Source organism: Crinia signifera, chromosome 3 (genome assembly GCF_055691185.1).
Source record: "Crinia signifera chromosome 3, ASM5569118v1, whole genome shotgun sequence".
In the NCBI taxonomy this organism is placed as follows: domain Eukaryota; kingdom Metazoa; phylum Chordata; class Amphibia; order Anura; family Myobatrachidae; genus Crinia; species Crinia signifera.
Genome location: NC_139219.1, coordinates 47,849,903 through 47,873,998, shown reverse-complemented (window position 1 = coordinate 47,873,998; position 24,096 = coordinate 47,849,903). Strand labels below are relative to the sequence as shown.

Below are 24,096 nucleotides of genomic sequence, written 5' to 3'. Positions count from 1 at the left end.
ATGGGAGGCCGACTTGGGGGTTTTGGGAGATGAGGAATGGCAGGAGGCCATGTCAGCAGAGGTCAAAGCCACAAACGCTATACGTGTCCAGCAAGTACAAATATTTGTATTTCATAGAGCATACCTCACAACAAATAGGATGGTAAAATTTGGGGGACTAGGTGTAAAAAATCCCCAGGTACTTTCCTGCATTTGCTCTGGGAATGTAAAGTTGTGGAGGACTTTTGGGAAAAGATTAGAAGTATAATGATAGAAACTGGAGTACCCAGAGAAATTATCACCGTAAAAAAATGTATACTTGGTATAGTGAGCGATAGAAGAATCAAAATAGATGTTAAAAGGTATATGGTGGGCCTCTGCTCCTTGGCCAAGGTTATAGTGGCAAGAACCTGGATGGCCAAAAAAGGTCCGGACGTCCACTGCTGGGTAGCTATAGTTAACTACACGGTCGAGCAGGAGAAACTTTTGCACATAAGTAGAAGCACAATGAAAAAATATGAGGAAACTTGGGGCAGGTGGAAAGCCTCAAAATATTACAATCGCATGAGCACATAAAATAAACATAGACACTTGTACTAAGGGGAAGAAATTATTCAAGGGGAGGTATCACTTTAAAGTAAATTGTTCACAAATTAGAAACTAAAGAAATACACACAATAAACAAAATTTTATTATCTATAATAGGTAATCATACGAGAAACGTGTAAAGGGGGATGAAAGCACAATGTTTTGGGAATCACTAAGCCTTTAAAATCAACTTAACTAAAGAAAATTAACGTGAAACAAACGTAAATAAAGTTTCTCCTGCTGGCAAGTGACTCGGTAAGGAGGCACCCGGCAGTGGACAGCCGTAACTAATAATGTGAGGGGGAGTAGAGAAAGGGTCACGAAACATAGGAACGGAAGACATGCAAGTAGCAACTATCTAAAGAACAAGACTAAATGTATATATGGTGTTAATAGAACTAGGGGAGGGACCCCCACGGCGCAATCAGCATGGGCCTGAAAGACAAATGTCAAGTGTATATAGGCACAACTAGGAAAAAATAAGAAATCGGAGGATGTTACTCTGACAATACCGTAAACGAATGGGATAGACCTGACCATTTTGTGTACTGTTTGTATAGATGTAAATTGTATGTAAATGTCGTGTACGTATGTTTCGTACATTGCATGTAAATGTCTGTGTATGTCTATGTTTTAAAGGAAAAATATAATAAAGAATATATTTTAAAAAAAAATCTCTTATCCATGCACTTATTATATCCTGCATTCATTATTGCAATATTCTCCTAAATGGTCTCCCCAAGAACAGACTCTCTTCACTGCAATCCATTCAAAATGCTGCTGCTGCTAGGCTGATCTTCCTAGCAAGATGCTCATCGTCTGCTGGTCCACTCTGCCAGTCCCTCCATTGGTTACCTGTGTTTTACCATATTTCATTTAAAACCCTTCTGCTAGCATATAAAGCTATTAACCATTCTGCACCAGCATATATCTCTTGGGTGTGGTAGATGGGTCCGACAATATCTCCCATCTTGAGCACTACGCTCTGCACAAGATCTGCGTCTCTCTTCTGCATGGATCTCCAGCTTTCATTCACTATTACAGGACTTTCATCGGGCTCCTCCCATCCTATGGAATGCCCTTCCACACACAATAAGACTCTTCACTAGCCTCCAAACTTTCAAGTGTTCCCTGAAAACTCACCTCTTTAGGCAAGCCTATCATATTTAAGTTCCATATACACATAACCCTCTGAGGCACTTATGTATTATATAGCTTCCCTTCTGGACTTGTAACTTGGGACTGCTATGCTATTACTGGTGCCTGTCCTTGTGTTTCCCTCCTATATCTATAGATTGTAAGCTTGCAGCAGGGCTCTCCAACCTCCAAATCTGTCTGTTGTTACCCAGTTTATTCTATCACTGTCTACTATTGTAAAGCGCAATGGAATTTGCTGCGCTATATAAGAAATTGTAAATAAATAAATAAATAAATAATGGTTATTCTAGCACCCTGCATCTTTCAAAACCTGTGCAGTTCATCTTCCCCGCCTGGGGTGTCGCTCTCTGCTGGCATCGATCCTGATCTGCTCGCTGGGCTGCAAGTGTTCGGATGCCAACGAGTAGGTAAACACCATCCTGACGAACGCACTTCTGCGCAGGTCGTGAAGAGAAGGCCACTGATAATGCCAGCGACCCTCCCTCCCAATGGCCACTAAACGCATTTTATGGGCCAATCTCAGAAAACGATGCATTGCCGACACGATGAATTCAGGTGGACAGCTTGCGCATGCGCACTGCTTACCATGCGCATGAACGGATGTTCGATAATTACTTGAGCTGCAGGTTTACAGCCCAACGAGCGGGTCTGAATCATACTTGCCTACCTGACCCTCTACATGAGGGAGAAAATGCTCTGCTCTGGGACTTCCCTGGTAATGTATGATTGCCATCACCTGTGGTGAAACACCTTTACCTAGCTACCACAGGTGCTGGCAATCATACATTACCAGGGAAGTCAAGAAACAGAGCATTTTCTCCCGCATGGAGAGGGTCAGGTAGGCAAGTATGGTCTTATTCAGGCCCTATGCACTGCAGTACAACCATGAACGCCATGTATGTACGTGTACTCTACATTTATGCCATCGAATGAATTGAGTGACCGGCAGCAGCAGCATCACCCTGCAACAGTCAGAGCAGCAGCATCACCCTGCAACAGTCAGGGATGCTGCTGAGGCTGAGCCTGAATCTGGACTCTCTGGAGTCGACGTGTTCTGCGCATGCTCAGACGGGGACTCAGCCACTGTGAGCACGCAGCGTGAGATGACGCCCAGCTCTCCTGCCGCTCGTCTATTCAGAGCCACTTCCGATCGCGCCGTCCACCAATCGGCGGTCAGCATTGTGGAAGATGGCGGCGCCGTAGTAGTTTTGGTTGTACGCTTCGGTATTGTCTCCATCGGCATCCCTGTTTCGTTTTACCCCTAAGTTAACGGCCCTCTCTGCGCCGCCCGGAGCACCGGGACCATGATGAGCCGAAGGAGGCAGCCTGCACATAGCTCCCGGCTGGCATCCGAGGAGGAGGAGACCAGGGAACGGAAAGTCTCCCGGGAGGGGGCCCCGGGCTCTGGCAGGGAAACCCCAAGCCGGAACAAGGGTGTTAGAAAGCTGCGCCGGAGCGAGCGGTGTGGGGCTGCCCGAATACTAAGCCCGGCCTCATCATCTGTTGCCCCCCGGGGCGAGAGAGAGGAGGGTAAATGTGACTTTCTGTGTGATACTGCTACATTCACCCCCAGCCTGGGGAGACCGGGCCCAGATAAAGTGACCCTACATATACCTATGTCTGTGCACACACGGTGCAATTAAAGTGATCTTGACAATAAGTGTGTATGTACACACACACACACACACACACAAACACTTCAGATTAGTAACCTAAAGTGTGCACATACAGATACTAAGGTATTGCTGGCTTTGCGCTGGTGGATTGAATGTTTACATGATGTGTCGGCAGCTGTGCAAGTATCGGCCTGTTACGGTAGTGCTGACTTAGGAAGTGTTCATGTGAATACTTGTGATGTCACCGGTTGGTACCGGAGTAGCATGCGCATCAACTTTTCCTGTATGACTACATTGAATATGTTGACGTCCCGCTGATGGTTTTGGATCCCTTACCCAGGTGTAATGCTAATAACAACATAATTAACTGGTGGTACCGGGGTAATTTTCTACACATTGGTAAATGGCATGTAATAACACCCCCATGGGAAAGTATAAGTACACAACAACGATGCTCCTGGGGTCATACAGTAGATATAGTGTTTACTTCTTGACTGACCGCATACTAGTATAATATATACACAGACACATTGCAGTAATGCTGACAACCTGCCTTAATTTCAGGACAAAAATACTTCCCGGCAGAATGACAGCACGCATTTCTGACTTGTTTTGCCACATGATGTGAGATAAGACCTCTTTTAGCCCTTAAAGATGGCCATATGCTACTGCGATGTATGGCCAGCTGATCCTCTGTCTGTCAGGATCGCATGCGAACCCTGGTGAAGCATCTTTTTTTTAATAGTATACCCTTCTATGCTGCAGCTTTATCCCCAACATTTTAAAGATCACTGATATAAGCGAAAAAAGGAGAGCATTGATTATACTATCATTGCATTGCAAAAACATTGCATTTCAAAAGCTGCCACTTGGTATATTTACCCTGTAGCTTCCATTGTGCAAACAGCACACAGGGTATTACAGTAACGAGGTTTGCTCTGAACATTGAGCTAACCAGTGATGAGAGCAGACTTTAGATGTGATCTATCACTACAGCTATTGCTAGGTACACACCAGGACGACTAGGGCCCGATCAGCACAATCTAGATCCAATTCCGATCAATCGGATGTAGATTGTGTGCTGATTGGGCCCTTTTCTGACCTGGTGTGGAGCGATTCCGATCCGATGCGCGGTCCCGCGGGTCGGTCGGTCGTTATTGAGATCCTACCTGCTGCAGGTAGGATCTCAATGACGACCATAGAACCGGGTGCGGGTCGCCATCGGATCGGACCCGCTCACGGTGCACATCGTGAGCGGGTCGTGCCCTCCCGCGTCATCGTGAGCGGGTCGGACGAGACACTGACGACCCGCTCACGATGTGCATCGTGAGCGGGTCGTCCTGGTGTGTACCCCGCATATGTTTATTTTGACTCCAAAATAACTATATCCTGTCCTCACTGCTCAGCATCCTGCACTTAGAGGTTTATTTTTGTGAACATTGTTTGTAGCACACCCCAGTAAGTACCCTTAGCAAAGTGATATCTCGATGTCTGTTGTTGGATCAATGCTTGTTATACTATAGTGTGAAAAACAGGTATATCAAAGTATAATCTGTTCCACAACTCAAAATAAGTTTAATTAGAAAGTACTTAATACCCCTCTCCTAATCAATTAATTATTGGTTGACACGTCCCCCCTATAGCTTATTTCATTTGTTCATATCATTTACAGTATGCCAATTACACCAAATCATTGCAAAGATATATGGATCAAGTTTGAAAAGAAACAATGAGTGTTTTTATTTCTTCTACAGAATTGTGTCCAGATAATAAAACTCCAAAGAGATTAACTAAATGTAAACCATGGATGTCAGCCATTAATTCTCCATATAATGATGCAGATCAGCAGCAGGAAATATTTTGGGATCCCCATTCACCAACACCCTTTAAATTAGGTAATAATTTATGTTCTTTATATTTTATGAATAGTTACTGTGATGCTACGATTTCTGTTTTGGACCTCAAACCCATGTCGACCTAATGACCCTATAATTGTTGTCTATCCAATGATCCATACCTTGTGTACCCTGTAAATCCAGAAACCTCAAACAGTTTGATGCAACACCCAAGTCTAAAGCAGAGTACACACTAGAAGATTCACTCCATGAGCGATAATGTCATCTATTTCCCATGAACTCCTGGCAATCGATATAGTGCATACACACTGAACGATATTTTTCAGTGATATTATCAGGTCCCCGCTCTGTGCATGCAGTCATTGATGATATAATCAAATTGAGCTGCATGTACAGATGACGGAGGACATCGTTGATGACCCAAAGGAGCGTATAAGCAATATTAAAAACAATATGGCTCAGAAGGGCCAAAATTAGCAATATCATTTAAAATGTCGCTTAGTGTGTATGAGGCTCAAAACTACATGTCTAGTGATACTAGATCCAGGTAGCTCCATAATGTTAGTGTTTGGCTGCAAATCCTTCCTTTTTCTTTGCGAGGTGCGGCATTGATTGCAGTGTTTAAGCAGCTAGCATAAATGGAGAGATGAAAGTGTGCATAACATAACGTAATTAAGTTTTGTGGTGGAGGTGCCACTCATAATACTCACACGTACAGATGGAGCGCTTCTCACTCAGCGCCGGGGATCGGCAGAATGTCCCCGCTAGCAATCGCCAGCGGAGAGGCTCTCCTTCTAACTGGGACGCGGAAACCCTGCCCATCTTCGCTTCAGGAAGATGGGCAGGGTTAGTGGGGAGGCAGAGGGGACCAGCGGACGGCAGCGGAGAGCTCCGTCGGAACGGAGCGCGCAAGAGTTTTGGGTACTTATGTAATATCTGGGCTCCCGTTTTTCTTATGAGACCGCGTCCCCTCGCGGGGCTCGCTGCGCTCCCCACGCTTCGGGCATGGTGGCTCGCTGCGCTCGCCACACTATATAAAATCAACTCCATGCGTAGTTGGATAGTAGGGGTATGAAAAAATGGGGTGCATTTAACATGGGAGCCCAGATAATACATAAGTACCGAGTTTTGTGAGCGCGCACACTCTTCCGACAGATGGCGGGGACTGGCAATTTTATCACCAGCCCTCGCAATAATGAGGGGTTCCATCTGTAGTTGTATCTTCTCTAAATGTTTGTGTGATTCTTTTTTTTTTTTTTTTTTTTTTTTAGATAATGGAAAGAAAAAACAGACTGCAAGCAAATGCTCAGTTGACATTTCCGATATCGTTAATAGAATTGCTCCAAAGGTAACTTGCTAGATACAATATGTCATCTTTGATAAATGACCAATAAATGGATTTTTTTTTGTTCTTTCTTCTTAGCGGGCGCAGTAGAAATATACTGATATCTGCTGAACGATGTATCCCCACATGCCCTGCCACAGTTTCAGTTTGCCGCAGTAGCAATACTGTGGCTGGGATATTAGCCAAAACGACCGTTAACAATTTTTTTGCTGATCCACGTATTTTTTGACCATCTGAAAAATATCTGATTGATTAAATAGGTAGAATGTAAATTTGACCTATTCTTGTTGAAAAATGCCGTTATTTCCAACTGTGGGAAATATCAGCACACATTGGGGTATATTCAATGCGCAGGGGGGCACAAGCGACTGACGACGAGCAGCGCTGTTAGCCCGCCATCAGTATTCAACACTCCCCTCTCACTCCCCATCTCTGCCCCAAGCCTGCTCCCTGAGGCGAGGTGGAAATGGGGAGTGCGGCCGCCAAAACGACGAGGCTCAACGCTATATGCAGCGGGCTCTCTGCATTCGCGGCAAACCTCGCCATTTCGGGGAATCGACGGCTAGGATTTCCCCTGAACATAGAAAACAGCGAACGGCTGGCGAGGGGGATGGCTTTTCCTTTCTAAAAAAGCCATCCCCCTCGCCATACAAACCTCCTTTGCTGCTGCTCACTGAGGGCATTGAATACCGCCCATTGAATATCCCCCTGTGAGAAGAAGTGGAGACTGTGCTAAGTCTTGAAAAGATAATACAGATCTATTTTGAATTGATAAATAATACAGGAAAATGTGTGCAAATTACTATTCCTGTCTGCTTTATGGATACAAGAGATTATTGAATGAGGACAACGCTTCTCTATAGTGCTACAGGATAAGTCCAGCTACTTTATCTTTCAGAAATTCCAGCTCCATTACGGAGTTTTAATTCTAACCATGATTTGCATATCATATAACCGTACTGTTGGTAGTGGTAGGATATAAAGGAAAATGCAATGCCTCAAATGTATACAGGGTGCATGTTCTGTTCCTTTATAATGTTTGTCCTGATTAGACAGACATTGCTATGCGTATAAAGTATACAGTTCTGCACACCATGTATTCTCCCAAGCAATATTTTATCTTGTTCAGCCTGAATTGGGTTTTGTAGTTCCAAGATAAAAAGTAGAAAGACATCTGTTATCAGCAATAACAATAAAATTCTGCAAATACGTGTTCATGCAGCAAATAGAATCATGGGTTAATATTTTGATCAAAACATTTAAGCTTGCAGCCCATTATCAAGGGATCCCCCCCCTATTCTTCTTAGTGAAGAATTCCCCTACGCTACCTGTGTCTTTGGTCCCCTCGCCACCCACTGTCTCTCTGTGTCCCCTGCCTGGCTCTCTGCTTACAGCCACCCCGCTCTGCTCAGCTCACAGCTCCCTCCGCCTGCAGCTCCCCGGGGACTGCATGTGATAAATCGCATGCAAAACTTGGCACATCAACTGCCAAATCGTGTGTGACCCCCCCACCGTGAATCTCACTATGTGTACACACCATTAACCTCATCCTGCCCTCCCCTACACCTCCCTTCTAGCAGCCTAACCGTCCCCCGCAGCCTGACCCCCACACTCCCTGCTAGCACCTAATCCTAACCCCAGCACCCTGCTACCTACACTTAACCCATGGCAGCCTAAACCCCACCCCTTCCAAAAACCTAACCCTCCCTCCCTGCAGCCTAACCCCCCACTATTAGCTAAACCTAACACCCCTTTCCCCGACCTGACCCTTACCCACCCCAGCATACTTCCAGGCGGGATTCCAGCATCCTAATTAATGTCAGGATTCCGACGCCATTCTCCCAGCAGTCAGGATGCCAGGTGTTGGTATAGTGACTTCTGGTGTCCTGAACGCATCCCCCATGTACAGTGTACGTAAAGCCAAATGCGGGCATATTTCTTTTCTGCTTCATAGGAATAAAATTGAACATAAAATACAGAATACTGCTTTGTGAAGAATAAGTAAGTGTTCGGTCCAATAGCCTTATATACAGCGAATGTACTGGTCTGCCGCTGGTGATATTACATGTACCTATTCCAGGGTGAGAAGCCGGTAAACTCTGACGCAGCTTACCTCGGGGTTTGGATTGGAGATGATGCTATCCCATGTACACCAGTCGTTACCCGGACGAGAACAAAAAAGAATAGGTACGTTTCATTTAGTTCAAAGCTTGTTTGTTTTGTATTTGTTCAATTGGAAAAGTTAAAACCAACACATTATTATTTTCTTTAAGTAGAAGAAAGCATGTGGTTAATACTGTACACCGTCCTGTTATATAGCTGTTCTCAAACAGTGGCTTTATGCTTCTGCAATGGTAAGTATGCATTGATCTGTTAAAGTAACTTTATGCAGTTAAAACATTGCTTAAACCATTGAAGTAGTATTTCACATATTCAGTTCCAGTACATGGGTGACCGGCAATCCTCTGCTCCTTCACCGGCGGTCCCCAGCCAGTGTTTTATTGTCCAGTTTGTGTCCTATAGTTTTACCACCTGTTTACAATGACGGCGTATAAGAAATTTATCTGTCTGATTAATTTAGTATTTTAGCTTATTACTGATTAAAAGGGTGAAAAAGATGAGTTTACACTTGGAGCTAAAGTAGACGTTTTCCTGACACTGCTATAGATCACAAAGCTTTGTCAACGCAAGGAAGATGCATCTAGAGCTAGATGTATCAAGCTTCAAAAGTAATAAAATGGAGAATGATAAACAACCAGCCAATCAGCTGCTATCTCTCATTTTTCAAACCCAGCCTGTAACATGACAGTTGATTGGCTGGCTTTTATCAATCTCCATTTTATCACTTTTTGAAGCTTGATACATCTGGCCCTTAGTGTTTGTTGTTGTGGCCCCATGGGAGGTCTTTTAAATGCATGACCCCCAGAACACTCTTCTTGGTATCTAAACTTTCATTTTTATGTATTTTTGGTTACTACTGTAGGTCAAGCATTCTACCTACAGAAGATGAACTTATGAAGTTGGCAAAGCAACTAGACAGGAACTTGATAGAGCATCAAGACCAGCATGTCGATGTGTTGGTTGATTCTAGAAATACAATGGTTAATGTGGCAACGGTTGAAAAAGGTGAAGGCAATTCTTTGCTGGATGACATCGCAGAGGAAGATGATCTATTTCTTGACTTGAAATCTGTCAGTCAGAGTTCAACTAAAGAAGGTTTGCCCCGTATCAGCAGTCAGAGGTCTGTGGATCAGGACGTCGAAGCAGCTTTAAATGACCTTTTTGATTCGTCTACGCAGAAATACAGCGGACGATTAAGCCAAGGTTTTTCAGATGTTAGCAACAAAAGCTTGCACGAAGTTCACGTAGATGCAATAAACAGCATGGAGAAAGATATTTTGCCCAGTAACAACCAACAATCTTGCAAAAACGATACAAATTCAAATCAGTGCGGTTTAAGTACAATACATGCAGATACATCTAAAGGTGTAAATAAATGTTCCATGCAAAATATTGTTAAACCAAAAGATAATGTACAGCAGTCTGACCTTGTCCAGTCTGTATCAAGCAGCCAAGATGACTTTGAGGATGACTGGGGGACTGATATTCTTGACGATGATTCTTTTATTATGCAGATTACTCAAAATCCTGATTTGATCGCTACGCCTAAAAACAGCATGCCTCCCGATAAGTCAGGTCGCACAAACGTGGATTTTGCTAGAGGGAGAGTTAGTTCCAAGTCCATAACCACTTCCACCTCTAATAAGTTGAATAGTTACCAGTTTGTGCCACGGAATTTAAACGAGTGTGATGGAAAAAACAGTAACTTACATAGCCCAGACTTGCCAACTGTCAAGAAAACGGAAAGTAATACAAATTACAGGAATATTCAGAGGGCAGGTTCTAGTACAGGACCTCCAATGTCATCTAAATCACAGACACACGCCGGACTACAGCTGACCGTAAATCGTAACAGTTGCCTAGTGCGTGATAGAAATCCTTCCAATATTTGTGAACTTCCTAAAACCTCTAAGGTGACAAATAACTGTTCATTTAAATCGTCAACGTTTCGAGAAGTAAAGGACCAACCTGTTAAAAACTATGCCCAGGCTGTACCGCAAAAACATTCTGCATCTATAACCAAGGACTCTGTCCTCATGGACGAATGGGAGGATCCTAAGTTTTCAGATGAAATTCTGGACATGTTTTGTGAATCTGATAGCCTTTGGGAAGAGAAAGAAGAAGACGATGATCTATTGTACCAAGTTTGTGATGATGTTGAAAGATTAACTCAGGTTGTGGTACCTAATGAAAGTAATTGTCAAAAGGAAAATGCATTGTTACCAAGCTCCAGTTGCAAAGTGGGATCAAATATTAGAATTGCAAGTCAGCAACATAAAAGTGAAAGTCATTTTGCTAAATTCAATGGCCATGCAGAACAAGGTTATAAAACAAATAATAAAGGGGCCTCCCCTGCCACGGTCAGTGGAAATTGCTCAAACTCTTATAGCAAAGGTTCTCTGAGGACGAACCAAACATCATCAATGTTCCAGAGATCTAATTCCGTGCCTTCCGGAGTGGAGAGTAAAAAGCCAATGCTCAATGAGTCTCACTCACAAAAGCCACATGTTACATCCAATACAGCAGGTTCATCTGCACCATCAAAGTATTCTTTTACCAGAATCAAACCTTCCCAGGCCACATCTGTTCACACAAAACCGCCTGCTGCCGCCAGTGAGAGCAGTTTTTACCTGCAGGATGTCAGTGAAAGTAAGAATAAAAGAAGTAGCTTCATGCAATCAAGCATACGCCCTAGTCAGCAACCGTCACTGAAAAGGCACATTTCAGAGTCTACCCTCCACTCTTCTAAAGGTAAGGCTGAACAGATTCTAGGGTGTTCTGCTAAAATGTAGCTTTCTCACAATACTTTATGGGGGCAGTTGACTCATCAGCAGTGTCCTTGCGCATATTGCTTAGAGTAATGGTAGAGTTATGCAGATTTACTTATGCAATATCTATGGGCTGCAAAGAAAATCCCTGAGTGCAAGGTTGTATTATAAGAATGTCTCTATGATGGGGCCTACACACGTAGCGATTTAGGGGCTTTTTTAAGCGATCTCACTCGATCGCTTAGAAAATGCCCCTACATTGCTCCGTGGGTAGGGGAGCGATAGCTATGCGCTGCCCAGCACGTCTATGTCGCCTGCCGATTGATATCCAGCATGCTGGATATTAATCGGTCAGGGCCAGTGTTCTCACCACAGAACACTGGCCCTGACAGATCGCTCAACACACATCCCTGTGTGCTGAGGGATTTTGCTGAGCATTCTGAATGATCTAGCATCGCTCAGAACGCTCAGCAAATCTCCATGTTTGTAGGACCCTTAAGGGTGCAGCTATGCTCACTGATCACAATCACTACCAACAGATAATCTATCAATACACAAACAGAACATGAGGTGAAAAGGATAAACAAATACGCAGCCCAACTGGCCACAGATAAAGTAGGAAAGGTGCAATTCAACCAAGAAACCACCTAAAAATCAAAACGGTGCATCATAGTCACTGTAATATGAGGTGTTGCTATTACATAAAGAGACTGATGCTTGTTTAATTGTTAGGTACATTTAAACTATTCCTCTTCTATGATCTCCCTTGCTGCGTACACCGCTGCATTATTATTTTACATCGGTCACAGCCATGCTGTAACTTATCAGTCAGTTGTCTTAACAGCTCTGTTTTCCTCTTTATCTCAATGGGTTGGGATCATTTGGTCTATTGCATTATGGTCGAATCCATTAGGTCGACATGCTAAAAGGTCGGCATGACTCTAGGTCGACATGGAAAAAGGTCGACATGATTCTAGGTCGAAAGGTCATTAGTTCGACAGGTCATTAGTTCGACAAGGTCATTAGTTCGACATTGTCTATGTCGACATTCACAAGGTCGACATGGGGTTTTTCACTGGGTTTGACCTTGTCGAACTAATGACCTGTCGAACTAATGACCTTTCGAACTAGAATCATGTCGACCTTTTCCCATGTCGACCTAGAGTCATGTCGACCTTTTAGCATGTCGACCTAATGGATTCGACCTAATGACTGTCGACCATAATGCAGTAGACCAAATGACCGCATCCCATCTCAATAACTGATGCAAAACTGGTTCCATGGAGTCCAGATTTGACTTTTGAGGGAAAGGAAGAAGGTTCTAGGTCTGGCAAGTATGAAGGCAGTTCTAGTACTGCAATTTATTTCTCTGCTAAAAACTGCATCACATAGAGATTTGTATGGGCTGTTGCTTTGTCTTGATCGTGGATGAACCCATTCTTCACGTTTGCCTCTTTATTCTGCAAAGTTTCAAGAACGTTACTGTAGTAGTGTTTATTGACTTGCGCCTTCTTATGTCCAATTTGCCCAAAACTCGCTATCAAAGAAACCAATTAAGATGGATTTGGAATTGTTTTGCAATGCTTTCTTTATTCTTAGTGATGGTGTTTTCCAGTTGATGAACTGGTGTTTGTAATTGGGAGATCTGTGTTTAATCACAGTTAATAATGTTTTCTAAAAACCCGCTTGAATTTGTTCCAAAATGTCTGTAAAAATTCGTATTTGATTTTCTTTCTGCTCGGCAGTGAGAAGCTTTGGAGCCATCTTAGCAAAAACTTTTGTCGCGTTAGGCACTTGCCTAACAAATGTCTACCATTTCTGCTATCATATTCGTATTTTAAAGCAAGTCAGTTTGAACAATTGTTTTTTTGGTGTGCAAGGCTTTCCCCTGAAGTTCATAATCTTCAACAGCCTCGCAACCATCACTAAATCTGTTGTGCCACGCAACATGCGTGCATGTGACATGCAGTCTGCCCCAGAAGCCATGTGACATACACTGTGCCCTGTTACTCCACTATGGACTAAGCATTTTTTGACAAACTATCTGTGCGAGAGGAGTGAAATTTGTTCCCCCACTCCATTTTTTAACTCCTGCAGTATGTTTTATCCTTTGCAAGTACAGTCTCGTTATTTGATAGTTACACCTCATATCTCATGTGTTGTCCTCTATGAATGTGTTAGACATCGTGTGCATAGTAGTTAGCTAATGTTGTATTTTGTTGTTTCTGGTTACCACCGGCATTAACCGCTAGCTATTGAGGGTTAGAAGGTGCTGGTAGACATATAGGAGTGTTCTTATGGCGCAACGCTATAGAATCATGCAATACATTTAATTTGACTGCTGGGCATCAATTGCACAATATCTACAGTATTTTATATACTCTCAATTTACATCCATAAAATTACGTTAAAGGGGCATATTCTGTACCATTATTAACATATTTAAACTCTAAAATAAAAAATTGGCGTAAATTACCCTTAACCACCATGGGTAGAGTAAACTTGATAAAAATGATAGTCCTCCCTAAATTGCTATACGCATTACAACAATCGCCACATTACATGGCAGATTCCTTTTTTAGAAAAGTTAATAGTACGATCTCCTCTTTTATATGGAACAATGCACGACTTCAGGCTCTTAAAATATATTATATCGCAAACCAAATGGCAATGTTGAAAGATTGGATAAGATCCACCATCAAAAATGAGGGGGTGAAGGACCTGGTAGCCCAGAGTGAGAGGAGGACCTCCCACCACAGAAATCCAGTGAACATCTGGAGAGAAGCTAATAAATTTAGTGAAATTTTACGAACTAGATGTGGAGTACCCCTTTAAGTTATCCTCAGGGTCTGAATGAAACAAAATATATTTGAGTAATTAACCCCTTCCCGACATTTGACGTATATATACGTCATGGCCGGGATGTACTTCCCGACACATGACGTATATATACGTCATGACTTTAAACTGTCCCCGCGTCTATAGACGCGGTGACAGTTTAAACATGTCTGCTGTCCCTGACAGCAGACATGTCCCTGCATGCCCAGGGGGGGCGGCGATGCCTCCCCCCCCGTCGGCGATCGCTGTGATTGGCTGTTCAATGTGAACAGCCAGTCGCAGCGTTTTCCTGTGTTACCGGCGAATCAGACGCTCGGTAACACAGGTGTCAATCACCGTCGGGTGTGAGGGGGCATGAGGGGGTCACCGGTGATGACCACACCTCACCCCACCTGCCCCCAAGGCTGTGATTGGTCCGTCGGACCGACGGACCAATCACAGCCAAGGCGCGTCATTTAAACTAACGGTGACTGCGCTGCAGACGCCATTCCGGTCTGGAATTGCGTGCAGAGCGGTCACCGACCAATCTGTCGTGATATACATACCTGATCCTTGCCTGATACTTACCTGATCACCGCTGGTAGCGTGCTGCCAGCAGCTGGATGCTTCCTGGATCTTGTGACTTCCTGTGTGCTGCTGCTGCAGTGTCATAGAGTCACAGATCGTGAGAGATAGTGATAGAGAGTGCTATATTTTGTGTCTGCTGCACTTTTGTGCTGATCAGTATATCTGTGCTGATCAGCAACTTTTTGGGGTTTTTTTTTTTTATATATATACCTGTCAGTTGCACCAAAGGTTGTGCTGCCTGTGCAACTGACTGCTGCCCCCCCTGCTGCCCCCCCTTTTGTGCTGATCAGTTTAAATTAATTAACTGATCAGCAACTTTTTGGGGGTCCAGGGTTTTTTTTTTTTTTATATATACCCTGTCAGGTTGCACCCACAGTTGTGTGCCTGCTGCCCCTCACTGCTAATTAGTGTTGCATCACTGCATCACTGATCTGCAGTTGTTGTTTTTTTGGAGAGTGCAGTGGGGTTTTGTTTTTACACCCACGTTGCTTTTGTGGGTGTCCTGTGGCCGCTGATCAGTGACGTACATCACTGAACAGCATTTTTGGCACAGGGTTGATATCATTTTTTTTCTGCAGTTTTTTTAAATTTTTTTTATTTTTTTTGGAGAGTGCTGTGGTTTATTACACCCACGTTGCTTTTGTGGGTGTCCTGTGGCCGCTGATCAGTGACGTACATCACTGAACAGCATTTTTGGCACAGGGTTGATATAATTTTTTTTCTGCAGTTTTTTTAAATTGTTTTTTTTTGGAGAGTGCTGTGGTTTATTTTATTTTTTTAATTGTTTTTACACCCACGTTGCTTTTGTGGGTGTCCTGTTGCCTTTGAGCGCTGTTCAGTGACGGACGTTACTGACCAACATCTGTGCTCAATTTTTGGCGCAGGACCTTTTTTTTTTTTTTTTTTAACCCCTTCAATTTTTTTTTTTTTTTATTGGGATCAAATTCCTGTATAAAGTATTTTTTTTTTCTGCACTACATACACACTACACACTACATACCCCCCGTGTTGAAATAAAGTTTGTACCCCCCCTACACTATACACGTGTTGAAACATTACACTTACAGAAACACAAAAATAAAAATGTCATCCCAAATGTCATCCCAGTCATCCAGAAGAATGTATTCAGCGGAGGAGGCATATGCCATGCTTGCCTCTGACTCTGACACAGCCAGTGATGCAAGCGGGGAATTTGAAGGATTCGTCTTAAGCTCCTCTTCCTCCTCTAGTGATGAGGGACCCCCTCAAAGACGCCCCCGTAGAGCAGCTGAGACCCCCCCCCCCCAAATGATTGATCCCGTATGGACCCCACCACCAGACCATTTTGAGCCCCAGGTTCCTGAGTTTTTGGCCATCCCAGGAATCCAATTTGATTCAACAGGTCTCAGAGAAATTGACTTTTTCAAATTATTTTTCTCTGATGATTTTATAAATTTAATGGTGGACCAAAGTAATTTATATGCCCAGCAGTTTATTGCTCAAAACCCCACGTCATCATTTGCTAGGTGGACCCCTGTAGATGCAGTAGAGATGATGACGTTTTGGGGTCTGGTGTTACATATGGGCATAGTAAAAAAGCCAGAAATTAGGCAATATTGGAGTACAGATGTTCTGTACAGCACCCCATTTTACCGTATGGCCATGACTCGGACTCGTTTTGAGACAATCCTTAAATTTTTACATTACACCGATAATGCACAGTGCCCACCCAGAGATGATCCCACCTTTGACCGGCTATTCAAAGTCAGGCCGGTCATTGATCATTTCAGTGCCAAATTTGCAGAGATGTACATCCCTGAAAAATGTATTTGTATCGACGAGTCCCTTATACATTTTAAAGGAAGGGTTAAATTCCGCCAGTACCTTCCCAGTAAGAGGGCAAGGTATGGCATAAAAATGTATAAACTGTGTGAAAGCACCTCTGGGTATATGAAGGGAAGGATTCAAGAATTGAACCACCAGAATGCCCCCCCCTCCCTCGTAGGTGTTAGTGGAAAGATTGTCTGGGATTTAGTGCACCCCTTCCTGGATAAAGGTTATCACCTCTATGTGGATAACTTTTACACTAGCATCCCCCTGTTTAAGGCCCTTGGTTCAAGAGGTACAGCAGCTTGCGGTACTGTGCGCAAGAACCAAAGAGGCCTCCCAAAAACGCACATTGCCCAAGTACTGAGAAGGGGTGAAAGCAGGGCACAATCCACCAAAAATATGTTGTTGGTCAAATATAAGGACAAGAGGGATGTCCTTATACTGACAACAATTCATGGAGACAGTACCACCTCCATCCCTGTATGAGGTACCAGTACCCACACCTCAAAACCTAATTGTATCCTAGATTACAATAAGTACATGGGCGGAGTGGATCTTTCAGATCAGGTACTGAAGCCGTACAGTCCCCTGCGGAAAACAAAAATCTGGTACAAGAAGCTGGCCGTGTATATCATCCAGATGGCACTGTATAACGCTTACGTGCTATTCCGTTCTACCAGCCAGAGGGGGACATTTATGCACTTTCAAGAGGAAGTCATAAAGGGCCTAATATTTGGGAACCAGCAGGCAGAGGGCCCCAGTACTTCTAGTACTGGCCCCCGTATTGTACCAGGGCAGCATTTTCCTAACGAAATCCCCTCCACTGCAAGAAAGGGCAGGACACAAAAAAGGTGCAGTTTGCTATAAAAAGGGAATAAGAAAGGATACTATTTTCCACCGTGAAACTTGCCCCGACAAACCCGGCCTATGTATAAAGGAGTGTTTTAAAATATACCACACATCTATGGATTATTAGGTTCATCATTTCACCGTGCTTCGGGGGTCTTGCTAATGCCACATAGCACCCACCATTCATTCCACCAGAATCTGAGCTGCAAAATCCAAAAATCACTCCTTCCCTTCTGAGTCCTGCCATGCACCCAACTGGTATTTTTTGGTCACATATGAGGCATTGCCATACTCGGGAGAGATTGGGGCACAGATTTTGGGGTGCTTTGTCTCCTTCATTCCTTGTGAAAATGAAAAATTTTGAGCCAGAACTGCATTTTTGTGTAAAAAATGTAATTTTTCATTTTCACTGCCCAGTTGTATCAAAATTGGTGAAACCCCTGGGGGTTTGAAATGTACACTATACCCCTAGATGAATTCCCTGAGGGGTGTAGTTTGCAAAATGGGGTCACTTGTGGGGGGGTTCCACTGTATTGGTGCTTCGGGGGTCTTGCTAATGCGACATAGCACCCACCAACATTCCACCAGAATCTGAGCTGCAAAATCCAAAAATCACTCCTTCCCTTCTGAGTCCTGCCATGCACCCAAATGGTATTTTTTGGTCACATGTGAGGCATTGCCGTACTCGGGAGAAATTGGGGCACAGATTTTGGGGTGCTTTGTCTCCTTCATTCCTTGTGAAAATGAAAAATTTTGAGCCAGAACTGCATTTTTTATGTAAAAAAATTAATTTTTCATTTTCACTGCCCAGTTGTATCAAAATTGGTGAAACCCCTGGGGGTTTGAAATGTACACTATACCCCTAGATGAATTCCCTGAGGGGTGTAGTTTGCAAAATGGGGTCACTTGTGGGGGGGTTCCACTGTATTGGTGCTTCTGGGGTCTTGCTAATGCGACATAGCACCCACCAACATTCCACCAGAATCTGAGCTGCAAAATCCAAAAATCACTCCTTCCCTTCTGAGTCCTGCCATGCACCCAAATGGTATTTTTTGGTCACATGTGAGGCATTGCCGTACTCGGGAGAAATTGGGGCACAGATTTTGGGGTGCTTTGTCTCCTTCATTCCTTGTGAAAATGAAAAATTTGGAGCCAGAACTGCATTTTTGTGTAAAAAATGTAATTTTTCATTTGCACAGCCCAGTTGTATCAAAATTGGTGAAACCCCTGGGGGTTTGAAATGTACACTATACCCCTAGATGAATTCCCTGAGGGGTGTAGTTTGCAAAATGGGGTCACTTGTGGGGGGGTTCCACTGTATTGGTGCTTCGGGGGTCTTGCTATTGCGACATAGCACTCACCAACATTCCACCAGAATCTGAGCTGCAAAATCCAAAAATCACTCCTTCCCTTCTGAGTCCTGCCATGCACCCAAATGGTATTTTTTGGTCACATGTGAGGCATTACCGTACTCGGGAGAAATTGGGGCACAGATTTTGGGGTGCTTTGTCTCCTTCATTCCTTGTGAAAATGAAAAATTTGGAGCCAGAACTGCATTTTTGTGTAAAAAAAATTAATTTTTCATTTTCACTGCCCAGTTGTACCACAATTGGTGAAACCCCTGGGGGTTTGAAATGTACACTATACCCCTAGATGAATTCCCTGAGGGGTGTAGTTTGCAAAATGGGGTCACTTGTGGGGGGGTTCCTAACTTTTAGCATCTTATGGTGCCTAGAAACCTACATGGTGCCTAAAAAATAATCTCATAAAAAGGAGGCTCCAAAATCAAGTAGGTGCTCCTTCTATTATGAAGCCTGTGGTTTGGTCAACGTGCACACTAGGGCCACATATAGGATATTTATGAAAACAAAAGAATTGGGGGAATCAATTTTTAGTCACATTTCTCTAGTAAAATCTACTGTGTTCCTTAGAAAAATGTATTAAAATTGCAAATCTGCAAAAAAAATGAAATTTTGAAATTTCACCTACACTTTGTTTTAATTCCTGTGAAACACCTAAAGGGTTAACAAACTTCCAAAATGCTGTTTTGAATACTGTGAGGGGTGCAGTTTTTGAAATGGCATCATTTATGGGGGTGTCTCACATACAAGTCCCTCAAAGTCGCATCAGAACTGAACTGGTCCCTAAAAAAATCAGTGTTTGAAATTTTCTTGAAAATTTGAGAATTTGCTATTCATATTTTAAGCCTCCTAGTGTCCAAAAAAATTAAAAGGAGGCTGAAATAATGATGGAAACATAAAGTAGACATATGGTCTATGTTAGTTATTAACTATTTTGAGTGGTATGATTATTTGTCTCACAAGCAGAAAATTTAACATTTTGAAAATTGCTAAATTTTCCATTTTTTTACGACATTTTGGTATTTTTCACAAAAAAACACAGACTGTATCGACCCAAATTTACCACTAACTTGAAGTACAATGTGTCACGAGAAAACAATCTCAAAATCACTGGGATAAGTAAAAGCAAAAAAAAGTTATCCCCACTTAAGTGATACATGTCAGATTTGAAAAAAAGGGCTCTGTCAGGAAGGCAAAAACATGCTGCGTCAGGAAGGGGTTAATGTATGGGGCCCATATGGGATAACTGCTTTGTGTCAACTATATTGTAACAATAGATTCAAATCATTTAATCAACAGCAAGAAGAGTTTCTTGTACCAACAGCATATTTCTTTCAATATTTACAATTGAGATGCGCACTTGAGGCACAATTTAGGGAAAGCCTAAATATAAACCTAAATATTTGGGACATCCCCAATTAAAACAATTATAAAATCATGACAAAGTTAAAATAATCTCTAAAATATATAATCGGCTATTGCAACTGGATAATAAGGATGAGCTAGATGGCCTAAAAGAGAAATGGGAGATTGATGTGGGGCATATAGAAGTCGAGGAATGGTCCAGTGCGCTGTCATCAATACCTAATGCTACAAACTCAATCGGAGTACAACAAATAAAATTGTACATGATACACAGGTCATATATGATAACTGTAAGACTGATGAAATTTGGAGGAAGGACTTCAAATAAATGCCCAAAGTGTAAACTTGCCCCAGGAATGTATGGTAGTACAGGAGTTAAGCAAACCTTGGTTGATACAGGAATCAATAGGGAGAGTTTGACCACCAAATGCTGCCTTTTGAACATTATTAGTGATGGGTGCATGAGTAGAGAGGACAAGGCTTACATTATTAACATATGCTTATTGGCCAAGGTAATGGTAGCCAGGATGTGGGTGGCTGATAAAGGGCCGGTGTTATTGGTTGCATAGCATTAATTGAATATACAATAACACATGAAAAATACATTCACACATGTAGAAACACGATAAGTAAATTCAATAAAGTTTGGAGTAAATGGGTAAACCAATGAAATGCTATAGTAATATGTATGATTATTTCCTGAAGTCTTGTGTTTTTGATTTTGTACTTGTTCATGTTTTTATGTCATTGTTAAATGTTTAAATTTAAAATATAATAAAAAGGATTAAAAAAAATGGCATATTCAATTATAGTCGAGGTACTTGTGTAGTATCACGGCTCCCACGATGGGCATCGTACAGGGAAAAATCGCATCGCATGCAATGTGATGCAATGTCATTTTTCACTGAAATCATGGACATGTGTTAAAATCATGTAAAAAGCACCCCAAATGTCATTTTTCACACTGTACCACCCCCACTATCAACTCCAACCTGAAGCGTAGTGAGCCCGCGAGGGGCGGCGGTACGCATCCTACGACCTTTTCATACCCCCACTATCCACGTCGGCGTGGAGTTGAGAATAGAAAGTGTGGCGAGCGCAGCATGGCGAGGGGACACGGATACCTGTGAAGCCCGCGAGGGGACACGGATACCTGTAAAGGTATCCGCGTCCCCTCGCGGGGCTCGCTGCGCTCGCCACACTTTCTATTCTCAACGCTGACGTGGATAGTGGGGGTATGAAAAGGTCGTAGGACGCGTACCGCCGCCCCTCGCGGGCTCGCTGCGCTCGCCATGCTTCGGGTTGGCGTTGATAGTGGGGGTGGTACACTGTGAAAAATGACATTTGGGGTGCATTTCACATGTTTGCTACTAATTTAAATGCATTTGGATGCATTTGTGATATAATTTTCATCACAAATGCATAAAAAACCCGGTAAAATCGCATCGCATGCCACTACATATGGCATGCGATGGGAGCCGTGAAGGTATACAAGTACCATAGTCGATAAGACAGCAGTTTCTGACTTGAATAGGTCAAAAGGGGTTCCGACCAATTCAATAAGGTCTGTATTGGCGGAATAGCCGCGGATCCACATGCTCTTTTCGGAAACCTGGATAAATCCAACAGGTTTTGGCCCCGTTTATGGCCATCTCAATCCGACTTGAAAAAAGTTGGATTGAGGAGATAAGGCAAGGAGATCAGCGCCTCTAGTCGGTCACTCGGTCCCGCAATCGGGCTGGTTGAGCAGCAGCCTCACCGGCAAAGAGGGTGCCGTCCCGCCTCTGACCGCATACTCACCCGGCACCGGCCGCGTTGGCAGCAGTGGCAAAATGCATTCGGCTGCTGATTAAATAGGGCATGTCGGATCCATTCCAACAAATGAATGTCGGAATGGATCCTACATTAATTGAATATACCCCCATAGTATTAATAAAGTTTAACATGTATACTGTACATAAATCAGGCAACATACAGAATGTCTTTGCAGTAACAATTTTTATTTTGTTCTTTAGTTATGGGATATGGCAGGTAACATTTTGGCAATATATTTTACGTTTTTATTTGTAATTTTTTTTTATTCCAGTGTTTGTCCCAGATGACCGAAATAAGAAATGTTCAATGGAAGAGATTGAGCGGAAAAAACAAGAAGCTTTGGCTAGGAGGAAAATGAAAGTACGAGCGTGTTCTAATGACAGTGCACCAACATGATCTGACGCCACTCATGTCATCAGACATTTTCTTTAGATTATTAATCTAGTTTCTCTGTGAGAATTCGGGTTTATAAATGTCAGCAAGCACTATTTTATTATTTATTGCAAATTGTTTACAGTGTTAAACTATATTTTTGTTGCAAATTTTGTATAACTAAAATATCCTGTTATGTTCAGGAATAAAATATGTTGATTGTAATTTATCATGTTTTCATAAAACACGGTTCTTGAGTCTATTTTTCACTACATAACAATGCAATTACCTAATTTCATAGCACTTCTAAATGTGTTTGTACATTCCTTGTTGGAATATATTTCCTTTTTTTTTTTTTCATTGCTCGCTCTTACATATGTTAAATAAATAGGATTATCTCTTGTTTGTGTGATTCATATTCATTCATTAAGTAACTTTTTCTGATGTAATTAGGGTCTTGCATATATCAGGGGATAGCTGTCAAAACAATACAGCCGAAACGGCTATCCCTTGACTCGAGAACAGGTTACAGAAAGCTGACCATGTGAAATGTACCCATTTGTCAGGCACACATGTATTTTATGTAATCAGGCCTTGGGACTCGTTAATCATAGCAAAATAGGCATTTACTGGGAGCTGAAGTCTCCTAAACTGTAAGTAAAAGTTATTGGGAAGTAGAGGAGTAATAAGGAATAAAAACATTTTCACCTTTGCTGCATCCCGAAAATATAGTGGTCTTAGTAAAGTTTATTTGAAGGTATTGAACTTTCAGTAGTGTCCCAATGCATAATTCAGGTGGATTTAATTCTTCATAAGTATTATTGCCACACCACGTGTCAAAGTTATAAAATGTGCGGGTAATCCTAATCCGGTAGGTTATTTAGGAATTCACGGCATCTTCTACATTCTGGACAGTGTTTATAGAATTTTAAACTGTAATCAACCCTGGAATATATGATAATAGAGTGAACTTGTTCCTCCTCGGGTGCAAGGATCAGACATGACTTGCTATCTCTTGCGTTGATGATGCCAATACATTTCGCTTTATTATCGACAGTCAAAAGGTCAACATGAGTTTTTCCCCACTTTTTGGCCCGAATGTTGACAGTCAACATGGAAACCTTCTAAGTGTACCATGCTTCGGGCACGCTTATTATGTTCTCTAACCATGCTGTAGTGCAGGGGTGGCCAACCGGTCAGAGGTAAAGAGCCGAAAAATATCTTTAGTCAAGCTAAAGAGCCAACAACATGCGTGCGCCGAAAAAGGGGCGTGGTCTATTTGGACCCCTGCGGTGAGTGTAATACACATATGCCTCCAATAGTGCCAGATACACACATGCTCCCATGGTGCCGAGTATGCCCCCACAGTGCCACCATCTGCATTGCCCCCACAGTGCCACCATCTGCATTGCCCCCACAGTGCCAAAAAGATGCTATGCCCCCACAGTGCCACCGTCTGCATTGCCCCCACAGTGCCACTATCTACATTGACCCCACAGTGCCAAAAATATGCTATGCCCCCACAGTGCCACCGTCTGCATTGCCCCCACAGTGCTAATTTCCCAGCAGCAGCACTCACCGTTGTTGTTGCTGCTGCTGCCGGGCGGGGAGAGGACAGACTTGCGTCCCCCTGCAGCCTTGTCCACGAGGGGAGGAGAGCACAGCACACCGTGCGTCTCCTTCCCCCCT

General features: G+C 43.0%; 1 protein-coding gene across 1 annotated transcript; it reads left to right on the top strand.

Moving 5' to 3' along the window:
* Nucleotides 1-2,825: 2,825 nt before the first annotated feature.
* ETAA1 (ETAA1 activator of ATR kinase) lies at nt 2,826-22,809 on the top strand. The gene is made up of 6 exons (XM_083175750.1): nt 2,826-3,255; nt 5,096-5,236; nt 6,469-6,545; nt 8,623-8,729; nt 9,526-11,414; nt 22,307-22,809. The coding sequence occupies exons 1-6, from the start codon at nt 3,030-3,032 to the stop codon at nt 22,429-22,431; spliced, it is 2,565 nt and encodes an 854-aa protein (XP_083031876.1). The 5' UTR covers nt 2,826-3,029; the 3' UTR covers nt 22,432-22,809.
* The last annotated feature ends 1,287 nt before the right edge of the window (nt 22,810-24,096 follow it).